Source organism: Ochotona curzoniae, unplaced genomic scaffold (assembly GCF_017591425.1).
Source record: "Ochotona curzoniae isolate NIBS_2020 unplaced genomic scaffold, NIBS_Ocur_1.0 contig_2723, whole genome shotgun sequence".
In the NCBI taxonomy this organism is placed as follows: domain Eukaryota; kingdom Metazoa; phylum Chordata; class Mammalia; order Lagomorpha; family Ochotonidae; genus Ochotona; species Ochotona curzoniae.
In genome coordinates, this window is record NW_024465573.1 from 15,358,135 (window position 1) to 15,376,901 (window position 18,767).

General features: G+C 39.1%; 1 protein-coding gene across 2 annotated transcripts in view; it reads left to right on the top strand.

Moving 5' to 3' along the window:
- ELMOD1 (ELMO domain containing 1) overlaps positions 1-18,526 on the top strand; it is a 54,983-nt gene extending 36,457 nt beyond the window's left edge. The window contains exons 4-10 of one of the 2 annotated variants that reach the window (XM_040977240.1): positions 51-180; positions 5,707-5,840; positions 6,800-6,868; positions 7,485-7,508; positions 9,936-9,986; positions 10,917-11,050; positions 17,102-18,526. In XM_040977240.1, coding sequence (XP_040833174.1) covers positions 51-180; positions 5,707-5,840; positions 6,800-6,868; positions 7,485-7,508; positions 9,936-9,986; positions 10,917-11,050; positions 17,102-17,274 — 715 coding nt within the window. In that variant the 3' untranslated portion in view covers positions 17,275-18,526. The remainder of the gene's footprint in view (positions 1-50; positions 181-5,706; positions 5,841-6,799; positions 6,869-7,484; positions 7,509-9,935; positions 9,987-10,916; positions 11,051-17,101) is intronic. The other variant, XM_040977241.1, reaches the window with a different exon arrangement.
- The last annotated feature ends 241 nt before the right edge of the window (positions 18,527-18,767 follow it).

Below are 18,767 nucleotides of genomic sequence, written 5' to 3' on the forward strand. Positions count from 1 at the left end.
AAATGCCAAAGGCACGTGTTTGTTTCCCCTCCTGTGTTTGAATACCCTAGGCTGGGAATCTCGCTTCAGGCTTGCCTTCTACAAATCGTTGGATACAGAAACCTTATTGCAGACGTGGAAAAACTGCGCAGAGAGCCCTATGATTCGGAGAATCCCCAACATGAAGAAATGCTTTTGAAGGTTAGTTCTGGGACTGCTTCGGTCCTCGACTAAAGTCAGCTGGCATTTAACGAGCACCTGCCTCGTGCTGGGTACTTCTCTGGATGTGGAGGGTACAGAGATGTTTAAGACATGGGCGCTGTATCTGGGGTGGAAGGCTGGGTTTTCTTGATGGTTCAGCTGTGGAGGTAAATTTTTTTTTTTAGCAGATATCCATGTGAGAAGCTTAGAGGTGACTTTGTTTATCAGCTGAGAAAGCGTCACAGGTGGTTGCTATGGGCGCTCCCATTTGGCTCCAGTTTAGATTGTTTCACATTGGTGGAAAATCAGTAAGAGAATAACACTTGTCAGTGTCTTGTGACTTTCATTTATGACACATCGAAGAAGATGAGGTTGATTTCTGCTTCCGCAGTAGTTCTCTTTGGAAACTCCCCAGGACCTCCATGCTGATTATTTATTCTTAGAACATAGAGAGTAATAGGAAAGATGGTTAAGATTTATATTTAGCATTTTCAAAACTATTGGAAAGTAGTATGCTCAAAAAACAAAAAATGGTTGTTTAAAAAAAGCTTAAAAATCTTACCAGATCTGATGAAACATCATCAAAATTTTCTTCAAGGTACTGAATTTTGAGCTAAAGGGTTTTTTTGTTTGTTTGCTTAAACAGATCAACCTTCAGGAGAGTAGCAAAGTTGTAGTAAAACATTTTTTGAGCTGAATTTACTTTTTTTTTAAGACTTATTTATTTATTGGAAACTCAGACATACAGAGAGGAGGAGAGACAGAGAGGAAGATCTTCCGTCCAATGATTCACTCCCCAAGTGAGCGCAACAGCCGATGCTATGCCGATCCAAAGCCAGGATCCAGGAACTTCTTCTGGGTCTCCCACACGGGTGCAGGGTCCCAAGGCTTTGTGCCGTCCTCGACTGCTTTCCCAGCCACAAGCAGGTAGCTAGCTGGGAAGTGGAGCTGCCGGGATTAGAACCGGCTCCCCTATGGGATCCTGCCGCGTTCAAGGTGAGGACTTTAGCCACTAGGCCACGCTGCTGGGCCCAGAGCTGCATTTACTTTTTAAAATTGAAAATGTCAATTAGAAGACATGCTGGTTAAGTATGCCCTGATGTGTTTTGTATGTGTAAATACTTAGGTAGATGATTCATTGGTCTCTGCTAATTCATGCTGGATATGATACGGATCATTAAAAATTAAAGAAGAGTTCAACAAAAAACATACAAGAGGAAACGAGAGGCGAATAAAAGGGAAAAGAATAACAGAGTCAGCAGATGGGTCCGAAGCACTTGGGGCATCCTCAGGATCGAGCAGTGACCCCAGAGGCCTGCTGTACACTAACTTTAGTTGATCTTCTGTATGCTTTGTGACACATGGTTGATTCTCAACAAATATGGGTGGATGTAATGAATTACTCTGGTTCATGTAAGAACATTTATGACATGCAGTTTCCATTTTTTTTTTTTACTGGTGCATGTTTCTATATGGTTATGGGATACAGTATGATAATTTACTACCTGCATGAAGTGTGTAATGATCAAATCAGAGTAATTACCACTTACATCTTTCCAGATCCTTCTAATTCCTAGGTGCTAGAAGTCTCCTAACTCTTATCTAGTTAGTTGGAAATGTATAATTCATTGGTTGTCGCCTATAGTTGTCCTGTGATGCTATATAATCTTAGAACAAACGCTCCTATTTCACTGAGTTTTGGTCTCCGTCTCCATTATCCACCCTCTCTCCATCCTTACTGGACCTTTGTGTCCTCTATTCTCTCTACTTTTGTATGATCAACTTTTTTCTAATATTCCATGAATGAAAAACAACATGCATTATTTGTCTTTCTTTGTCTGACTTACTTCACTGAATCTAATGTACTCCAGCTCCAATTATGTTGGCAGGATTTAATCATTTTTGTCTGAGTAATATTCCATTGTAAATACATAAGCCATATTTTCTTTCTTGTGTATCATTTCTATCTGTGACTATTCTTTGAGGATGCGCGTGCTGTCATTTCAATTGCTGTGCCTAAATGGGGTAGCCAAGGTAATAACTGCTGTCTTTCCTTTAGAGGTAAGAAAGCTGTGAGCCTTTTAGTTCAATCTCTGATTCTCACAACCACTGCATTATGAAGCTGGGACTGTCCATCGCTATATCAGGCACTCGGGGAACAGCATCTTCTCTGCCTTCGGCCTTCAATCTAATTTAAATACACTCTACAACTGCAAAAATCGCTTCATCATATGCACCCAAAATTTTCAGAACATCTCCCAATGTTTTCTATGCTCACTGTCTCATCCAGCCATCATCTTCAAGTTGGGATGTTATAGCCTTTTAATTCTGCCACTAAGCAGCCACTTATTTTTTCCTTCCATCTTTCCAAACCACTGCTGGAGGGCTTTTTCTCATTTAAGTCTGATCATGTGATTCCCTAAAGACTTTAGGCTCCCTGGGTCTTATTACGGAAAATCTATGCAACCTCCTGTGGCATTTTGGACCCTTTCCAATGTACAGCGTTTCTCTGAGCTGCATCTCCCGTGCCCGTTTCATGTGCAGCGCATTTGCTTTTCACTGTGAGCCAGAACAGACTGTGCCAGCCCGTGTGCCCAGAAGTTGGCTCCTACTGTTCTGTTGTCCATGATTCTCATAGCAGAAGTCAACTCATTTAAAAAAAAAATTTATTTATTTTTATCGGAGATTCAGATATACAAAGAGGAGGAGAGACAAAGAGGAAGATTCCGTCCGATGATTCACTCCCCAAGTGGCTGCAATGACCCAAAGCTACACTGACCAGAAGCCAGGAGTTTTTTTGGGACTCACACGGGTGCAGGGTCCCAAGGCTTTGGGTCATCCTCACTGCTTTCCCGGGCCACAAACAGGGAGCTGGATGGGAAGCGGGCCCACCAGGACATGAACTGGCATCCATATGGGATCCCAGTGCATGCAACGTGAGGACTTTAGCCACTAGGCTACCGCACCGGGCCCAGCCAGCTCATTTTTTTTTAAGTCCTTACTGAAATTTTGAAATCTTCTCTAACCTCCCCAAGTAACTTAGTGGGGTCAAGGGGTGGGGTGAGATCTTTATTCTCCAGTTTATTCCTATTTCAAGAATGATAATAAGAAAATCAGTAATAGCAAAACACCCACTGAGTGTTTGATATGTATCAATTATTATGCCATGTGTTTTATAAGATTGCGTTATTCCATTGTTACAGTAATGTTGTGGCACCAGTATAATTCCCATTTTTTCAGACAAGGAAACTGAAACTGAGCAACTGACTCTGCAGGCCCAGAAAGTGCTCCTGAACTACTGAGAGAGAGCGGTGTTTTGTTCCATTGTGTGTTCCCAGGGCTGACCTACGCTTTGGATCGACAGCCTAAACTTAGGCCTTTTCGTTTTTTAAATGAGTATTACCGCTTTGGATCCCAACCATACATACTTTTAGAACAAAACTCAGCAAACCCAAATCTGTGGGCCAGCTTTGGCCTGTGACCCTCTCGTTCAAGTCATGTGTATAGTAACAGCCACATGCATTCCTTTTCATGGATACTTCAAATTGTTGGTGAGAAAATGGAATTGAAAGTTTAGGGGTGGGCCTGGTGCAATAGTGTAGTGGTTAAAGTCCTCGCCTTGCACGCGCTGGGATCCCATGTGAGCGTCGGTTCTTATCCCAGCGGGCCCCGCTTCCCATCCAGCTCCCTGCTTGTGGCCTGGGAAAGCAGTCGAGGACAGCCCCAAACCTTGGAACCCTGCACCCATATGGGAGACCGGGAAGAGCTCCTGGCTCCTGGCTTTGGATCGGCTCAGCTCCAGCCGCTGCGGCGGCTTGGGGAGTGAATCATCAGATGGAAGATCTTCCTCTCTGTCTCTCCTCTTCTCTGTATCCGCCTTTCCTCTTGGGGAAGAGGTCACTCTCTGAAAGTAAGCGTCTGCCTAATGAATGAGGTTTGTAGCCCACCTCCAGACAGGAAATGATCATTTTTGTTGCTTTTCCTGCTGTGGCAATAACCAGGAGAGTGCCTAAAGCATTCCTGGGAGACCCCTTGATGAGGATCAGGTGGTCTTTCACTGATCTCTCCCATGGACTCAAACCTTTTCTGCTTGGATGAATGTAGAGCATTGGCAAATTCTTACCTGGATTATATATAGAGATAATTTATACCCAGTTTTTATACTTTGCTTTCAAGCACCAAAGATTTGCTTTGAATCCTGTAAAGTCTTTCTCTCACCCTTTGATGAAGTAACTCTACCTGTTGTGGCTCAAATATAAAATGCTGTATAATGTAATAAGTGAATTTAGATTAGTGTTCAAATAACAACAGCAAAATACTATGAATTACAACTTTTAATGTGTTACTATTTCACATATACTTCATATTCCACATATATTACTCATGTGTAATATGAATATAATATATTATACCATGTTAGATTTATGAAAGTTCATTATAAAGCAAAGTGATTAATGTTCTGCATAATTTTAATTCTATACGAGATGCAATTTAGAAGTTGTGTTACTTCTAGAATAAGTCTTTCACTTGTGTTGGTGCCCTATCTATAATAAAGACATTACGTGCTAATAGTTCAAAAACTAAATCTGCTTATATGCCCGTGTCTGATAGTAAGAACTAATGCTGTAGTTTAACAATTGCATATTTATGCAGCTATGTATCTTAATTTCTCTGTCTCCCTTTTCTGTGGTGATGAGTGCTGGATATTTCTCCAGAGAACTTAGAAAACTAGAACCAGTTTATTATGCCATGAAGAGCATTGTGTGTAGAAGTTATATCTGTCTATTAATATATAATCAATTTTAACAAAATTATTTCACTCAACTCCTAAATCTCATAATTGATGGATAGAACTTGTATTCTTTTATGCAATTATATGGTGTAATTTACTCTCACTGCTATGAATGGATGAGAACTCAAGTGAAATTTAAGTCACTTCTCTTTTTTAATAATGGTGTGAAAAGTCCTGATTGAATGCTAAGAACTTTTCTGATGAGTTGAGGAAAGAATGAACCCCCCAATTTTCCCTGTGCTCCTTTTCCTGTATATTCTTAAATAGTTTACAGAGCTCCAAGAAGCCTTTGGTGAGAAATTATCTGTCCCTCCTTCTGCTTAAGACAGAAGGATTTAAAAATAAAACATGACAATACACACTTCATTGCCTTCAGAGAAATGACATTCTGACATGTCGTGCGTGGAGTCTCTGGAAAATTCCACTGTACAGTCACAAGAGTGTATAGGCAAACAATCTGTTCATTCTACTGTAAAATAACGTGTTTTTTTTTTTACTTTGTTTATTGCCTGCTAGGCACTCTGAAGAGGTCTTGGGTATCCCCAAAGCAATGTTCAAACTATACTTTGAGAGCTGCCATCAGATAATTAAAACCTCACATCTTTAATTGCACTATATCTGCATATATGCAGCTTTGCAAATCCTCCATATAAGGTGGTCCACAAGATTAGAATCTATAGGAAAGGGTATTTGTGTGTGAATATTAGTAAGATATTTTTTTTTTTTGTCTCCAGTTATGGAAATTCTTGAAGCCCAATACTCCGTTGGAATCGCGCATTTCTAAGCAGTGGTGTGAAATTGGTTTCCAAGGTGATGATCCTAAAACAGATTTTCGAGGAATGGGACTTCTGGGCCTGTATAATTTACAGTAAGTAGAACGAGAAGTGGTTACATGTTGGAGTGGTGTTCTAGTCTTATTAAAAGGTCGAAGTTGTTGGTCCCAAAAGTCATTTCCAGAAACCTCCAATAAAACATTCAAATTCTCTGAGAAATTACTCAGATAAAATTGTACAAGCCTGTAACATCTGCCTTCTTTTGGCAGATTGTATGGACCTTTTTTTTTTTTAAGAAAATCTCATTAAATTCTTAAATTTGTTGTGAAAAAAATTCCAAACAATTGGAACAAGAGGAGGAAGATGGTAAAGAACTCTTTTAATTTAGAAATTATTTGTGTTTTAAAATACTTTCAATACTTTTTTTGGTAGATATGTCAACGCACATCTTATATACTGCTTGTAATTTCATTCCTCCTATTTCAATATAGTTCTAAAAATATGCATGTTACCTTACAATAGCCACAAGATGGCTATGACACCAAACAAAATCAATAATGACTGCTTTCTGTGGGGGGGGGGGGTGTGATAAGGGAATATGGAACTGTATCATGAAATGATAGCAATAATAATAAAATGTAAAAGAAAATTTTTTTAATTAAAAATATTGGTTTGTTTATGTATTTGAAAGGCAAAGTGACAAAGAGGAAACTCTATTCATTGGTTCACCCCAGTAACTCACAGCAGCTGGGGCTATAGCAGGCTGAAGTCAGGGGCCAGGACCATCCTCTGCTCTCTCTCCAATGCTCTGTGCTTGTTAACAGGAAGCTGGATTCTAAGTGGAGTCAGGACTTGACCTCAGAGGCTCAGATGTAGGTTGTGGGTCTCCCAAGCAACAGCTTTCAGATCCACGGGATGCATTCCCAGATCCACATGAGTTTCCTAGCTACACTTCTACATCATTGTGTTTGGAAAGCTTGGTGGTGAAAATCTTTTTATTTTCCCTCCTTCTGGAAGAGCCAAAACAAGTGTCTTTTTCTGTCTCCAACTGCAGGTACTTTGCAGAACGGGATGCAACAGCAGCTCAGCAGGTCCTCTCTGACTCTCTCCATCCAAAAAGCAGGTAATTGTTGAGTGTGAAACACTGATTAGACTCCATGGGTTCAGTAGAGTTAGCTTCATCTCTTACGTGGGTCTGTTACTGAGCATCTCAGGAGAGTCAGCCTATCCTAAGCAAGGCTTAAAATTCCAAACACAACCTCTGACAAATGCCAAGAGTTAGAACTTGAGGTGTTTACTCCAAGCTACAACTTCATCCCACCCTCAGACAGGGAATTACACTGTGCTGGGTGAATTTGCTTGTTTAATTACTATTTCTAATATGATTATTATAAATAGTAGTTACTGTGTGAGTTCTTACGTGTGCTAGTCTCATTTCATATAGTCACCATTTGAGTGAGCTGTGAATTTAAGGGAACTGATGCAGTCAGTCATGCACAGGCAGGTTGAGGAAGAAGGGAACACGTGGGAGAGAAAGCTCAAAGACTAAGGAGAATGATGGAAGAATGGAAACAAAGTGGCAATGACAAAGTCAGGGACTAACCAAAGACATCTGAGACTGCTGAGGCTGCCTTTTGGTTTGGCTTGGTTTTCGCTTTTTGGTAAAAATCTATATTCTAAATGATTTGCATTTTCATTTACCTTTCTAATTTTTTTCCCTTTAACTGATTACATTGAAGGGATATCACTAAAGAGGAAATAAGGTATTTTTCCTTTTTTTTTTTTTTTGCTTTTGTGTGCTATTGCTTTAATTTTACTGTAGACCAAGTCTAGCTAAGAAGCACAAATTCATGAAAAATATTCAAAAAGCATACATTTCCTACATTTTTATCAAGTATAGTTTATGATGGCAGGAGGGGAAGGGATCGGGAGAAGCTGTGTTTTAATGAAGCCAGGTTAGTAGGCTAGCCTGATGGCAAATGTCAAAGAGCCTTTCTCCAGCTGAGCCTGGAGGAACATTTGGGATGCTTCCCCACTGGCTGAGTGTCTTTCCACACAGCTACGACTACACCCACCCTCAGACAGGGAATTATGCTGTGCTGGGTGAATTTGCTTGTTTAATTACTATTTCTAAAATGATTCTTACAAATAGCAGTTACTGTGTGAGTTCCTATGTGTGCTAGTCACATTTCATATAAGGAATTTCAGTATTTTGTGTCCAGGCTTAGTTGTCAGTGTTGATGTTTGCTCAGTAAACCCAAAATTTTAACATAACATTCCCAAACTCCAGGAGTGGGTTGACTCAGGATTTTTTCTGCACCTTGCTGTTACGCTCATCCTAGCTCCATTTGGCTGAGATTCGTGAAACGGTGTTACACTTCTCAGACATATAATGTTTAGTAAGATAGCACATTTTCTTGGCTTTTGCTTTCTTTAAGAAAAACACCAAAGTCACTAAGCTCATATGTTACATGATTACAATCAGGCTGTTTTAATTTTAGCTGCATTTTATGAGTGCATATGTCTTTTAAAAAGACTCCGAACCCCCTCAAGCTAACACACACTTGGGAGGTCCTAAGTACTTTCTGGTTCCATTTCCTGGAGGAGCATCAGCTGGAAAAGGCATCTTTCATGGTTTTAAAAAAGTCACAAGAAGCTGAAAATATGTTGTGATTAACCACTGAAACAGGATTAATATAGTCTATTCTCTGAAACAGACTCCAGCGCTGTACCTCCTGTGTCGGGCATCGGCAAGCACGATGCATCACTGCTCTTGCACACACCTATCTGTTGAGTCCTGAAGTAACTTGAGGGACAAAGGGAGACTCAGGTTTAAGAGCAGAATACTGATTGTTAGCTGAATTGAGATGTGCTGTGAGTGACCAAGTGAATGGAGGGCATTTGGCCTTTCCTTATATTGCCATTGCTAATAGGTATTTAGCAACAAAATGTAGAGAAACTATGTTTTTGTAAAGTTTTGTTGAGGAGAAAATAGCTGTTTGTAAATTTTTATATAAAAATTCATAAATCTCACCCGCAACTTATTTTTGTTTGAATTTGAATCTTCTAAGGTAACAGTCTTCTGACGTCCCTGGCTGTTTGGTTTAGGGGTTAGAATTATACTTGGCAAACATGTATTATATTACATAAATTCAAAGTAGTTTTTGAAGTTGTAGCCACTCATTTATAGAGTAGGAAATTCTCTGTTAAATACAAAGTTTTGCATAATGTTAAATACAAGTTGTTGTATAATGTCCTTGTGACCGTGTGTTGTGTGTTGTGTGTCTTAAATAATGTTTGTCGTGTAGTTTGGAGAATTCTCTCATCCTTGGGAGGGAGCTAACTTCACAATAACCCTAGTTTTAAATTTTCTTCTGGTTCACATGCTAGCTGTAGTTTTTAGTATAAGCCAGTGAATAATGAAGTTTAAATGAGTCACAAAGAGTAGAACTTGGTTTCTGTCTACAATGCATAGGCTGTGTGGAAGAGAGCAGGTCACTCCACGAAGTTATAGACAGTAAAGCAGGAATCTCACATTTCTGGGACACAGCCCCTGCTTCATGTAGCCCTGTTTACAGGCTCAGGGGCAGAAACCTGCAAGTGGAGCTGCTACAGCTCACCTGACAGCACGCCCAGAGAAACGCGGTGCTTAGTCTTTAGAGCAATCTTGTTAAAACCTAGACTGTGTCCCTTCCTCCTCTTCTCCTTCCTCCTTTCCTTTCTTTTTTGCTTTCTTCCTTCTTCTTCCATTGCTTCCTGCCTTCTACTCACTCAGTCATTTATTTAGCAGCAAACATTTTTTTAGTATCTGTGAGACTGATATCACAAATGAGGTTGAGTGGGATTAACAGTATGAGATGAAACAAGATGCAGTAGGGAACCGGGAAAGGAAAGCCAGGCGAAGTTTCCCAATGGAAATGCTGCTTGGTAATTGATGCAGTGTAGGACTGTTTGTCCTACTTTAGCATCATCTCCCATGTTAACGCTGAAGAGAATGGCTTTAAATAATCCTGCTTCTGATCTCCAAATAAATCATGTTGTCACTTGTAAATAATTACATTTGAATGGATTAGTGTTGGGTTACCAAGGGGTGGACATCTCTCCGTATGGTTAGCAGTTTTAATGTAAGCATTAAGAGGGAGAAAACACCAATTAGAGATTGAATATTATGTACTCATTTATTCATGCAGCAAATTCAGCAAAGCAGAATGGGAGAAGAAAAGGATGGATAAAGCCATCGGGTGAGTGTGAGATTTCATGCATAAAGATGATCAGTCTGACTGAAACCTGGACAAAAATGCCCAGGGGTACTGGGAAAGATGATAAGGAAGAAACTCTATTTGTCATGATGGAGTATGTTATTCCGTGCAGTTTTTAAACAATGCTCTTTAATGTTTTAGACATTTTTGGGTGGATTTTTCTGAACAGATTTTTTATCAGTTTGGGCCATTAGATAAAAACTTACTTTAGATGTTTTTTGTTTTGTTTTTTTAATTATAACATCTGTTTTGTCCACTTAACTCCTTTTTTTTTTTTTTCTGTGTTAGGTTCAGGTTAACAGAGAGGATTTAAGAATTCAGTTCCTTTTTATTTTCAATAGATATGCATAAAAGGGACTGGAAAACATATTCTGTGTTCAGATAACTTAATTTTTTTGTCATTTAAAAGTAATGTACAGTTTCTTACAGAAAATAAAGAAGCAAAACTTCTTATTATGGTATATATGTGTAAACAGTTCATTGTATTTCATCCTACCCTTTATGATATAAGTAGTCTTGCTCTATTTATAATTTTTATATCCTACATAGATAATCCTTAAGAATATGATCAACTTAACATTAGAGATAACTCTTAGCATAAGAGATAATTTCTCTAATCATTTTTAAAGATGTTAGAACCATTTCTGTTTCTTTGCTATCCAAATTAATGCTATAAAAAGTGTAGAAAGCTTTGGATATTTTGCTAGCATATCTTAGATAATAGAGCTACCAAGTTGTAGCCTAAGAATCTTTACTTTCTTGATGCACAAGAAATTTTCTGGAAAACTGTAAGTCAAGGCATTAACAGGGTAGAGAGGGAATTCCTCTCCATAATGTGATAAGAATGTAAAACTCCAGGTTATAATTTTTGAAGTGTGATGTGATATTGGTTTTGTGCTTTGCATCTCACAGGTACTCGTTTGCAATTGTGGGCATCAACATAACAGATCTGGCGTACAATCTACTGGTCAGTGGCGCTCTGAAAACCCATTTCTATAACATTGCCCCAGAAGCTCCGACATTGTCTCACTTCCAGCAAACATTCTGTAAGTGTCTTCTCCCATCCTTGTCAAGACATGTTTCTAGAGCACACCCAGAAAAGGGATGAACCCGATTCCTTCATTGTTTGGCTGGCTTGAGACCTTTGAACTTCCCCCTTTGGTTTTTTTGCTTTTTTGCTTGTTTATTTGGTTTTTTCAAACAAGCAACAACAAAACAGCTATAGCATTTCTGTTATATCAAATGTATCAACCCCTGATCTGACCTAAAGGCATCATGAATATCTGTTACCCACTGCTTTGGTATAAATAATCCTTTAGAATTCACTTTTTAAATCATTAGTAATATATTGTAAAAGATCGATGTAATATGCCAACTCAGAAGGCAGTATGAGTTGTTTCTCAGAAGTATGTTTCAGCAGGTTAGAAGATGAGGTTGAGAAAATTCCCCCAGGTAGGAGAACAAGAAGAAAATTAAGAAAAATAGAAAACAAAGGTTGAAAAGCAAAAGACCATTTCAGGAAACCTTATATCTGAAGAATAGGAATGTCAAAAATAGTGAAGAACATCGAAGAAATAAATCAAGAAAAATTTTGAAAACTGAAGAAGTGAGTTTTCATATTTAAAGTATGCTCAAATAGAAAAAATTAAAATCGATCCACACTGGGTCCATTTCATTGTGAAATTTTATGACAATGAGATCCGATAATCCTCAAGATTTCCAAAGCTGTCTCACACAGAATTGCAAATCAAGATGATATTGGATTTCTTCACAGCAACTTTGTCTTCTAGGAAACAGTGGGATAATATTTTCAGAAATGTAGGATGATAGTACAGGAATATCTGAGGAAATATGATTTCCTGTTTAGAATCCAGTGCCACATCTAACTTATCAATTAGGTCTGAGAAAAGAATAAATTTTTTCCAAAACAAGGAAGCTCCTGAAGGATCTGTTTTTCTGAGTCACCCTAAAAGGAATAAATGGGATTCAAGAGAAAAAAAAAAAAAAAAAAGAAAAAACATTCTTGGAAAGAGGCAGAGGGAATCCTTAAGCTGAGATGGAAAGAAAGTCCAAGATAGTACCTGAGCGATAGATTTATTTCAACCTAGATTTCAGCAGGCCAGGAGTTCAGAAAGAGATTCTGAAGAATGAAATGTGATAAAGAACCCCACCATTGAACATGTGAAGAGGACATTGGTATACTCGGTGGTAGTTTAGGGTTATGTAAAGAAGAAAATTCAGTCAAATAAATAAAGTAGGTAAGGAAAAAGATTGGAAAAGTAGCCATGTGACTGTGATCGATGAAAGGGAACTGAATTTTCATCTGTAAAGAGTTGTAAGAAAATAAAATAAAGCAATGGAAAACATGTTGTTTGGAGATATGGAGGTCAGTAGTCAAAAACAGCCAGCTGAATGAGCTGAAATGCTGCTTTGGGAAAGCAGGAATTGGGTAAGGAGATGCTGCTATTTGTTTTGTTATTTTGGATTTATTGTTTCTGTAACAAGAATTATTAAATTTTGGACTGTATAACTTCAATACAAATTTTTAAAACCATGAAGCTTCGGGTGGGCATTCTATTGTAAGGTTTTTGAGCTCAGAAGAATTGAAAGGGTTTAAACTACTGATTTGGAGTTCACCAACACTGAGAAGAAAATCAGAACCACCTGGAAAAGGCGTTCATTCAGGAAAGAATTGAAGTTAAAATCATGAAGAATTGGCATAGAAGGGCAGAAATATCTGTTTTCTTCAGGGTCTTATCCTCAGCACTGAGCCCAATACAGAAGGTGCTCAATAACTATTGGATAGAAGGATGGATGGAAGGATGATGGATGGAAGGATGGATGGGAGGGAGGGAGGGAGGGAGGAAGGAAGGAAGGAAGGAAGGAAGGAAGGAAGGAAGGAAGGAAAGATAAATTGGAAGTGAAAATATGAGTGATATTCTTTTCAGGAGACAGAGAAATCTAATTTCACGGAAAAATTTAGACTTGGCCTCAACTGATGTTTCCCAATGAATTGTAACATTGATGAGAAAGCATGCAGTAGGATTACTTACTCCCTAAGACTCAGGATTTGAAAAGGGCATCTATTCCCTCAGTGAATTGTGTTGTAGGCAAAGAGGCTCAGGTGTCTCCAGGGGAAACATAGTGCACCCCAAGTTCATTACTCCTTCGTTAAACATGACCAGTCCTGCACATCTCCTTGTAATATTCTTGCAATTACCCGCATCCTTGCAAATGTCTCTGCTGTCTTCTAACAGAATGTAATGAAGTAAAACCAAGGCACGTTCACGGCAGCAAATGGGCTGCAGGCTTAAGGTGAAGAACCAAATTAGTATTCCAAATAAGTATTTCATCTAGGTAGGATAATATAAGAATGCAAAGCTCTATCATTCTGATTTTACGGTATTATTCACTGAACACTGAGCTGCCCAGGCAGTAAGGAAAATCACATTCAATCCAAAGCTCCACTGAACACACAGGCCCATTGAAATGGAGTGAGGTTAAGTAGAGTGAGCAGAAAGAAAGTACAATGGCTATGAAAAGAAAAAGAATTACCTGTTCTTTAACCTTCAAAAAAATTAACTATTCAGTAAGATTACGTACCAGAGAACCAAAATGCACTAGAGAAGGCAGCCTGTCACTAGTGGTGAAATGTCAGCAGGTTTCAGGTCCTGGCTTGTGTAATTACAACGTTCAAGCATCTTGTCTAAGCCCGACATCCTTCTCTGCAATGCAAATATTCTGTTCTTCCCCACAAATATGAGAATTAAATGAGAGACTACAGGCAACAGTTTGGCCTGTTTTCTCTCTCTCTCTTAGCTAACAGTTTGTCAGCTCAAGTTGTAGGCCTGGCCCCCTCTCCAGTAGTCCAAGAATAGAGGAGTTCGTGGGTTCTGCCTTCTTCTTTGTGCTTAGTACCCAACACTGCCTGTTGCATATTTGTTAATTAGCAGATGATAAGTCAGTTGACGGATTGGTCAAATGAATTTTTTGAATTCTCTGTAATGGTATATAAATAGGTTGAGTTTTGTGATTCTGATATATTCCTTGGAAGCCAGGCCACCATTTTTACATTTTGATTATGGAGATTATAATTATGTTAAGGGGATAATTCCAGGGACTGTCTACAAGCTTGATGGTTTGGCTTCTATAGTCTCAAGGAAGAAATCTGAGAACGGGTCAGGTCATGAACCACTCTTACCATAGCCCATTGCTCAGATACTGTTCTTTAGTTCTGTGTAAGATAGAAAAATGGAGAAATCAAATGGATCTGCATTCTTCTGGAACTCCATGCTACATTACATCACATTTAGAGTGAGTTGCCAATATCCCTGCACATTGTAGAAAAATGAATTCCTTATTAAAGGTTGTTCACTGTGCCTTTTATCATTGTCAGTCAACAGTAAAGAGCCGTCGCTTGTGAGCTACTAACGACATATTCGTGGCTGATTTTAATGCATAACATTAGAAATCTGACTCTCCTTCCAGAATAGCTGAGGTATATGTATTTGATCTCAGTGACCAGTCAAGAAGATTACATGTGTATTTTACATAGTAGGGAAAGAAAAAATTACAAATTTATTTTAGAATGATAAATTTCTATTTATTGGGAAGCCAAGGGAATCTAAAACAATAACATCTTCTAGACACAAATTCTCAAGCCAAGGTGACCTGAATTGCAGATGTAATTGAACCTGAAAAGTACCAAGTACCCCAGGCCATTCTTGGGATAGTTTCTGAATCTGCCCAATCTACAAAACAAACTGTTTAATTCTTTTGGTGAACTAAGATACCAACTTCAGAAGAAAGGGATTTCCATTCATATGCACCCAACAGCAAAGATGCTGACAGACTCCAAACCATAGCCTTCCAGAAATGAGGATGCTTCACTCAGAGGAGAGATAAGCAGGGCATAAAGAGTCCTTCACATAGGTGGGCTGAAGGAGGACTGGATTTTTTCATGAAATATGGGGCAACAGCTTTTGGCTGAGTGGGAAAAACTTTTAAGTGTTGGCTGAGAAACCATGGGACACTCACTGTTGTCACAGGAGTAGTTCAAGCCTCTACACAACCTCAGGACACCAACCACAAGAGGAGTGAAGGCAGAGGAGATGGCTCCGGAGGTGGCTGGTCTGGGGGTTTGCTGGATATGGTCAGTCGCCCTTGACAGTGGTTAACTGCCCCAGAGGGATAATCCAGAAGCTGTTTAGGTGAGGCCAGTGCCCACCTGTCAGAAATGTGGAAAGTAATCACATCCTTTCCTGAGAACCCGAAGACAAACTACTCCTCAAAGAAATGGAACAGTCACCCGCCCCACACCACAGTGTGAAATAAATTTCTCTCTCCCCTTCCTCCTGAGTTTGAAGTCAGACTCGGTACTTAAAGCTGGGTAAGCGTCCTTAATGAAGCAGAGACCAGTGACCAAAGGAGGGGATCGGGGAATTGGGTTAACGTCTGACAGTGTGTGTTGGTGCTGGCCACTTCTACTTTTGTATTAGTGAGATAGGAACAGGGATTTTAAAAACTGAGTGGGGACCACCACTGCCTTCAGCAGCATGACCCGGGTTGGAGAAGGGGAACATGCAATTGAGATCATAAGAAATGAGGCTGACACAGATAAAGACTAGGAAAGCAGGTGGCCAGAGGGAAGCCCCCTTCTCTGAGAAAGGAGGTCGACCCAGAAGGCTTGTTACCTCAATCTTGAAATGCTCAGGAAATTAAATTATAGCAATTGATGTGGCACAAATGTTGATAGCCACATCCCAAATTGATGTTAACCAGCTACTGCTTGATGATTATCAAGACACAACAGTGTGACCCATGCACAGAAGTCAGTACGTGACTGTCTCAAGGATATCATAAAGTACTCAGTGCTGTGGCCTTGGACCCTTGCCCACAGACCTTGCCCTTGGTCTTGGACTTTTGCCCACTTGCAGGCCATTGCAGAGTTTGACCTCAGTCTGGCACCAGCAGTCTGTGAACTCAAGATTCCAGGCACAGTCTGTCCTGCTGTTCTTTATCAAGTTACACTGTTATTTTTTAGAAACTGCTTGCAGCAGGACTATGTTGAAAGTATTCCAATGCATAACTAGTTATCAGGGAAAAAATAATAATAAAATAAAATAAAAATTTATGTTTCTGTTTTTGATTTTAGTTTTGGTAGAAAATCGTCTTTGTTCCTATACCTGCATCATCTCCACTGCCCATTATTTTTCCATTTGCATTTACATGTGAATGAAATTAACATTATTATTATCGTAATAAATATCAATATTATCCTTCACTTTCTAATATATAAAGACGTCTGTGTTTGCAGTGGATCTACTGCATTCATATACCTAGTGCTATCTTTTTTTAAAAACACACATTTCATTTTTTAATGTGATAGGTAAAAATGAAGACAGAGGAAGGAGGGAACAGAGCAGGGAACAGAACATAGTGGATAGGTTCTGGAGTTAAATGCTTCACATTCATTCCCCACATTTTCCCGACAAAAAGCATTCCTAGCAAACATTTTTGAGATGCAAATGCATAATCTGTACCTATGATTCAAAGCGGGAAAGTCTTATTAACAATGTTATATAGTTTAATGATCAGTCTGTGCTGTTCAGAGTTGATTTACAATTCTTATTGTCTCATAATAGATTGTCAGAAGGCATTTGCTTGATTTGCCAGTGTAATTTAAAGCTTTTACTGAAGCAGATATCAAGAGAAAGGAGGCGTAGCAGAGTAATTTTGAAAAATCAGACCATTATGATAATTCAGTTAGGAAGGGAAGGATGAAGTGCTTGCTGTTGGCCTTCGGAATGCGTTCGTGATGTGACGCATAGTCACAAGATGGCAGAATTGATTTGTCTTCCTGCTTTCTGGAATGAAGAATAATTTCAGAACTGGTTTCAAAGATCTTTCAGGTTGCTAGCTTCTACTGTTCTGGTGCTACAGCACAGTCACAAGCGACGTATTGGTTAAAGTCTGATGTCTTTTGTGAACACATGATTGCTGTTGCCTGGTCTAGCATCTCCTTCAGCATTCTGGGTGATTTTGAATGTATTAAGGACTCTTTCCACTGAAGCTCTTGCTCCCCTTATATCCAACAGGCTATTTGATGCACGAGTTTCATAAATTTTGGATTGAAGAGGACCCCATGGACATAATGGAGTTCAATCGTGTGCGGGAGAAATTCCGCAAGAGGATCATAAAACAGCTGCAAAACCCAGACATGGCGCTGTGCCCACATTTCGCTGCCTCGGAAGGTTTAATCAACATGTAGTTGCCCATGCTGGTTTGAATGGAAACCCTGGGAGATTGCCTCATTGTCATGTTAGATCTCAGCTTAGGTCACAGCCCACACACTGAATGCACACAGTGATTATATGCATGCCTTTTGGTACAGTATTTTCATCTCTTGGTTATAATTCCAAGATCACCAGATACCATTGTTTCTGGAGCATCCACCCTCCAGGGACTGCTCATCATGTGGCATCATGCGGTGTTACATCCGGCCTTGACACCAGGTATGGAGAGAGTTTTCTATTTTTTTAGATTGTTTTCCTCTCCCTCATAATTCAGCATACCAGAATTGTTATTTCTCTCGCTGTATTTTGTATGTGATCAGTTTAGCTGGATCTTGTCCTGTGAAAGCCCTTTAATTTATTGCTGTTTCACGACTATTGCTGCTAGCTTTTCCAGGCTCATGCGTGAATTTCATTCTGATGAAGTTTAAGTCTTTAAAATAATATAGACAGACACATGATAAACCAAACTGTCAATGCAAATATAGCCATGCTTCTCAAAAAAGAAAATATAATGAGGCTTACAAGAACTACCTTTAGTTAGAAGCTGTTTTTTTGTTTGAAGTATTGCTGAACTGCATCGTAATTTACCCCCAATTGCAATTGTGTCAGTCATCTGGATATCAAATGATTTTATTCCCATCGTTTTACAGGCTTTAATGCCTATATATATATTTATGATGGTTAGAGCCTTTGCAATGAAGTCAGTATACATCAAAAGTTGCAAAAGGTGTTTCACTGCCTGCCTCTTGCTGAACTCGGGGTTATTGCCACCCAGTGCTGTTTGAAGCCAAGTTTTTTGCTTGGGGACCTGAGTGCTGACCAGCTTGTTTTCCATGTCAAGGGGCAATATGAAAAAAAATAATAATAATTTGCAAGAATATGTGTTGCAAGACAGGAACCTAAGCTGTGTCACTCTGTATTATTTCTTGAGAATAATGCCCTTGTCTTGCGTCAGTGGAAAGGTAAATTGCTCGGAAGAAGAAAAGACAAATCATACTGAAACTTTTAAAGAATCATTAAAAAAAAAAACCATAATTTAGTTTGGAATTATGATTGTAGTCTGTTGAATAGTATTTACCATGGCATTTCATACCCGTGGTATTTTATACTTTCTATCAATTTTAGAATATATTAGATGTTTGTGGAATCATTTGCTTACTGAAATGAATTTTGAGTACTGCCTAACTGTCAAGTTATATGAATAAATAACACATCATTCAACTATAAGCTAGAGTGGATTTCATTTAACATATTGGGGCTCATGTGGTTTCTGAAGATGCAAGTGTGTGAGTGTGTAGACTGCTTGGAGCTAAGTGTGCACTTTCCCATCATCCATGGTCACTAGGTGTAAGTTAGAGTTTATGGCTCAGGGGCTTGACCTGATCTTTGAGGCTTAATGGTGTTTTCATGAAAAAGTAAGAGCCAGCTTTTTCTTTTTTAAAACACTTATTTATTTTTATTGGAAAGG